Source organism: Sinocyclocheilus anshuiensis, unplaced genomic scaffold (genome assembly GCF_001515605.1).
Source record: "Sinocyclocheilus anshuiensis isolate Anshui unplaced genomic scaffold, SAMN03320099.WGS_v1.1 scaffold961, whole genome shotgun sequence".
Classification (NCBI taxonomy): domain Eukaryota; kingdom Metazoa; phylum Chordata; class Actinopteri; order Cypriniformes; family Cyprinidae; genus Sinocyclocheilus; species Sinocyclocheilus anshuiensis.
Window position 1 is genome coordinate 1277332 of NW_015557049.1, and position 5317 is coordinate 1282648.

The 5317-nt window shown below is 37.2% G+C and overlaps 1 protein-coding gene across 2 annotated transcripts in view; it reads right to left on the minus strand.

Annotated features, from left to right (window-relative positions):
- LOC107676380 (insulin-degrading enzyme) overlaps nucleotides 1–5317 on the minus strand; it is a 24492-nt gene that overhangs the window by 4821 nt on the left and 14354 nt on the right. For both annotated transcript variants that reach the window (XM_016470902.1, XM_016470903.1), the window contains 5 exons: nucleotides 4868–5012; nucleotides 2487–2597; nucleotides 835–955; nucleotides 663–754; nucleotides 327–438 (listed from right to left, as the gene is read on the minus strand). In XM_016470902.1, the coding sequence (XP_016326388.1) occupies nucleotides 327–438; nucleotides 663–754; nucleotides 835–955; nucleotides 2487–2597; nucleotides 4868–5012 (581 nt within the window). The remainder of the gene's footprint in view (nucleotides 1–326; nucleotides 439–662; nucleotides 755–834; nucleotides 956–2486; nucleotides 2598–4867; nucleotides 5013–5317) is intronic.

A 5317-nucleotide genomic window follows, 5' to 3' on the forward strand; every position in this document is an offset into this window, starting at 1 on the left:
AAGAAAAAAAAAAGAAAAAAAAAAAAAGCAGAGCAACTGATTTCACCATTTACAATAAATGTTTCTTAAGCATCACATCAGCATATTAGAATGATTTCAAAATATATTCAAATAGAAAACAGCTATTTTAAATTGTAATCATTTCACAGTATCACTGTATTTCTGATCAAATAAATGCTGCCATGGTGAGCAGTTTTTCCAACCCCAAACTTTTGAACGGTTGTGTATACTGTACATGTGGATACAGACCTCAGATTGGAGAAAAGCTGAATGAATGTAAGACCTTCTGAGATGTTGCATGGAAGTTTGAGATGCTAAGCACTTACCGTCAGGTACCTGCACTTCCCTGTAGCGAATTAGCTGACTCGGTAGCAGGGGTTTAGTGTGAGCATGCTCAATGAGAGTGTCCTCCAACATTTGCATCATGCCCAGAGCAGACTGGAGACAACAGACAGACAGTTAGACAGACCGCACTGCTCAAATCACTAACATAGCATGATCATGAAAGCAAAATCTAACATTACATCACGTTTCATCGATGTGTGAGCTAATTCAATGAATTTGCAACTTACAAAAAGAAGAACAAAGCAATTCAAACAAACCTCTCACTGCCCACCTGCCTTTTCTGTACGTCATCAAGGTAAAATGCTTTTTATACAAACCTGTTTGGTGATGTTGCCATGCAGCAGGGCTTCAATGTGTAACCGTGACAACAGCTGCGGTATGAACGCCTTCAGTCGAGGTAACGTCACATCTGAGAAACACAGTCACAGCATGAACACAAGCAGGAGACCATTGTGCTCGCTTTCACAGAACAATGAAAGAGCATCGCACCATCCAGAGCATCTCTGAGCTCGTCTTTGGTCCAGGCCACCTCAGTCATGAGCAGCCGCAGGTAATACATGGCATGCTGGTGAGGCTGCTCAGCGCGGAAGTTATTCAGAGACCTCATGTACTGAGAGAGGGGAAGAAAAAATAAAAATAATAATAATAATTCACACACAAGTTTCATTAAGATCACAGTTACAGAGCACATTTTCTCATGGACACAGATCAGAAAACACCAAATGTCTGACTACCAGGCCCAGACGAATCCACAGATATTTCTGCTAATGATGCATCTAAATTTCGGGAATCGAAAAATAATTCAGTTTTTCAACTGCAAAAATACAGCTTGTAAACAATGTCTCTTAACATTATTTCCCTCAAGAAAGCCATTTAATGTCCATAGCTCATTCGTTACCTAGAAAAAAACCTCTAGAGTAAAAAAAATTTCGCTAAACATTTGCACTGTATTAGATATTGATTAAATTGGTTGTGTGTGCGCACAACCAAAAGCGAAGCGAATATTTGCAGATTACTCGTGGGGTTGCTTTTCGCGTCACTTGCACATATAAAAACACTATTATAAAACGGATAGTTCCAGTCCTTTATTCTGATTGGTTGAGCCGCATTCGAAGCTGTTGTAAATTACACTACAAACATACACCTTTGTTTACTTCTGTGTGTTGCTCGGCAACCACTTTGTTGGAACCACAACTGCTTCTGAGGAACTACATTGTTTGGTGAAAGAATACTTTTTATTTATATCATTACAATTTATCTGCTCCGTTTTATTCTGTGAAACCTTACTACGTATATGGAATAACCGTTTTATAAAAGCAATAAGCCCCGTGACAGCTAAGGGGGTTTGGTCGTGCCTAACAACGCCCCATAGCTGTTATAAATTCACTGTAAACCACGGCTTCTTGGGGCTTATTGCTTTATAATGCTCTCCTTCATTTTCAGATACAACCGGGCGTGTCAAACCTGACGTCTATAAGCTATTCGCTGAGTGGCTTGCACGACAATGCGTCATGCAAATTTCCACCTCGAGTTGAAATTTTTCAGACACGAAGACACGATTGAGGCAAATTTTGCGTGTTCGCAGGCAATGTCATCACCCAATTTGTCATCTACGTCACATTGACATTGTATGCAATCTACTAACGAAAATAATTACATTCACTTTGGTGTGCACACACCATTATATTTGCCTAGCCTTTTACTTAACCTGCTAGTGATGTCTTCATTATTTAACGTATGTTTGAACAAACTGTGGATGTAATAACTTTCTCATGACAGATTTAAATGTTTACATAAAAACTAATTGGAGTAGAAACTATTTTATTAAAAAGTCGATTTAAAAACTGCCTCATACGCAGTTTAAAATGTACAACATTTTTAGTGGAGTGCTATGAATGTTTATTATTAAATTGATTGATTAAATAAACTTTCAGTTTTGCTTGAATTAAAACATTTAATTTTGGTTTAGGTGTAAAAACATGTTGAAACGTGTTAATAGGACTTGAAAACACAAATTGGCTAAAATAAAGTACAAGTGAATTACTGTGAAAATCTACAGAGATTCCTGTGAGCATAGATTTGTGCTAATAATTGTGTCATCTGTTATTGTAAAAGTATCTTAATGTGTTTGTGTGTCTTACCGCTTCCTTAATGATATCAAAGCGCTTCTCATTGATCTCAAACGAGGCCATTTTCTCAATGATCTTCTTCAGCAAGATGTGTTGTTTGTCATTATAACCCTTGACTGAGAGCTGACACACAAAAATACATTGAATATTTATGAGAATGAGTGATAAGAACAAAAACAGCTCAAGCATTGACTTCCGTTTTTCATTGTCTTGCTTTTGTGAAATTTGTGACATTTAGAATAGAAGACACTCTACGAGACAAACATATACAAACTTCAGCACAGATGCATGAGCTACTGCGGAGAAGACTAAAAACAACATTTAAAGTTACTTTAAATCATCTTCAGACAACCATCAATGCAGTGCATTCAGATTGTGATGAATTTGTGTGTAAACTGTAAGGACTAAGTGAATCACACATCAAGTGAGGTTACAAGCAGCCCAGCTTTGCCACATCATCCCAACATCAGTCAGCTTGTTTACACCTGCTATGAACATCCATCCCATCCAGTGATGGGGAAGCCACTAAGTAGTTTGAGAAGATACAGCTGAAGTAGTTAAAACAGTCAAGCTACTCATTATGGCAAGACACTACATGTACTGGTAAATTGTGATTTTGCTTCCATAACATGCCTTCTTTCAGACTAGTGGAAAGAAAACATACAAAATTACAGCTTTTTTTTCTATTTGCGTCTTTAGATTTCAGTTACAATATATCTTTTCTCCAGTACGGAGCCAAAAGTCTCCACTTCAGTAGCACTTACATACAAACATTACAGTTTTGTTCCCCATCTATATTCTAAAGGATATTACCTTTTTACCTGAACTTGGCTTTATCCAATGTTCAGATTTCTGTTCCGGAAATGTATACGAATGATTATATATTCAATTACATAATGCTTAATTTACATCTTTAAACATAACACTTCAGGATACTTGTAACAAAACAACCGTCTTAATGTACCATGATTAATCAACAGGAGAAGTATGGTAGTATCTATTAGTTAAAATTTTACCTATTCACCTGTGGTGTCTTGCCTTAAAGGAGACATCAGATGCCCATTTTCCACAAGTCAGTATGATTCTTTAGGGTCATCACGAATTGTCTGTAACATACTTTGGTTCAAATTAATTAATGTTCGTGTTAAAACAACACCCTTTATACCTTGTCAAAAAAACTGTTCACTGTCTGTTCACAGAGACTCGTTTCGGTGCATGTCTCTTTAAATAAGTTACAGCTCATATATGGCTCAGAGGTGGTCTTATTCATATAGCTGGCTTTCTACGTAGAAACCGGCTGCAAACAAATTTTACATTAAAAAAATATTTCTTTGAAGAAGTGAAACATGCCAACACCAATCACGGTTTTAAGATACAGCCCAAAGATGTGGAAAACGTGTTTTTAAAATGGGTCCATTTTCTTTTCTCCTTCAGCATGAGATTTGAGTTGATATGAGTCAAGCTACTTTAAAATGATCCCCATAAGGGTTTAAACACTGAGGACTGGTCACAAGAAAACATGGACATTTGATGTTACTGACATTTAAACATGGTGTGACATGTTGTGTCAGTTTCAATATGCAACTGAAAAAAAATGCTGTAGCGCTCAATTTTTTTATGTAAATGTTAGTCTGTTCCTTTCACAAATCTGTCAGATGTGTTCAAGAAAGTTGAAATACAGCACCACAACTCATATGAACTACTTTTTTTTTTTTTTTGTCATTTAGGAGCTTGAAACATGCATTTACTCTGTTTATTGTCTATCTTTGTTTTGCTCTTTTGGGCATGTATCGTTAAAAACACTTAAAACCAACACAAAAGACAACAACCCTTAATAGTTTCAAAATACCCTAGCAGGCTAATCAGAGACAGACATTTTGAAGGTATAACATCCCACCACTCTGCAGAAAGCAGCAGAATTTAATAAACAAGCGACCCTGCACACTCATAAGCCTCAAGCTCCTCCCTTCACCAGATAACCTAATCACCATACTTACAAGGATGGCATTCATTCCTGAGGCTATGCCATAGACCAACCCTGCCAGGCGGGCTGCATATGTATACTCTCTCAAATCATCCTTCAACAACCTGAGGAAAGGAAACGGGGTGAGAGGGACCACAGTCAGAGTATGAATATGCAGCCTCAGCTCTGGCACTAATCTAAAACTAGACTACTTCTACATATGGGAAAAAAAATAAAAATAATAATACAACACTGAAGGAATGAGAAGAGTTTTAGCTGCGCAAAGGTCACAAACAAAGCTACATTTGGAGTTACTATCGCAAGGACAGCAACCACTGGTAGTCCTTTGTTTGTGTGTGAAATTGGACTGTCCTCCTCATGGGAGCAGCATGTTGGGAAACAGTGGCATTGGGGATATTAGCATACTTACATACATCCCATAGACGGTATTCTGAAGGTCATAGCCCAGGCCGGCTAGCTCGGCTGCATATGCATACTCGTTCAGGGAATCCTTGAGCAGCTCAAGGTACAAATATGCCATGTTACAATGCAACGGGTCCACGTACGCAAACGGGCTGTGGAAAGAACGCAAGCGATAAATCCTGTCAATTGTAACTTCAGTATGAAGGGTCGATCTCTGAAAAATTTAATTGTAGTTTCATAATGGTTTAGAGTAGTTCAAAGGGAATTTAAGAGGGTTTAAAAAATATACTATTTCAATAACTTTAAAATGAGCTTAATTGGTCTGAAGAAAAACAGTCTGATACTGGACCACTGCTGGGGACAAAAAAATAAATCTGTAAAACCTGAAGAACAATTTTACATAACATTTTCGGGTGAAAGGAATCATATATATATATATATATATATATATATATAT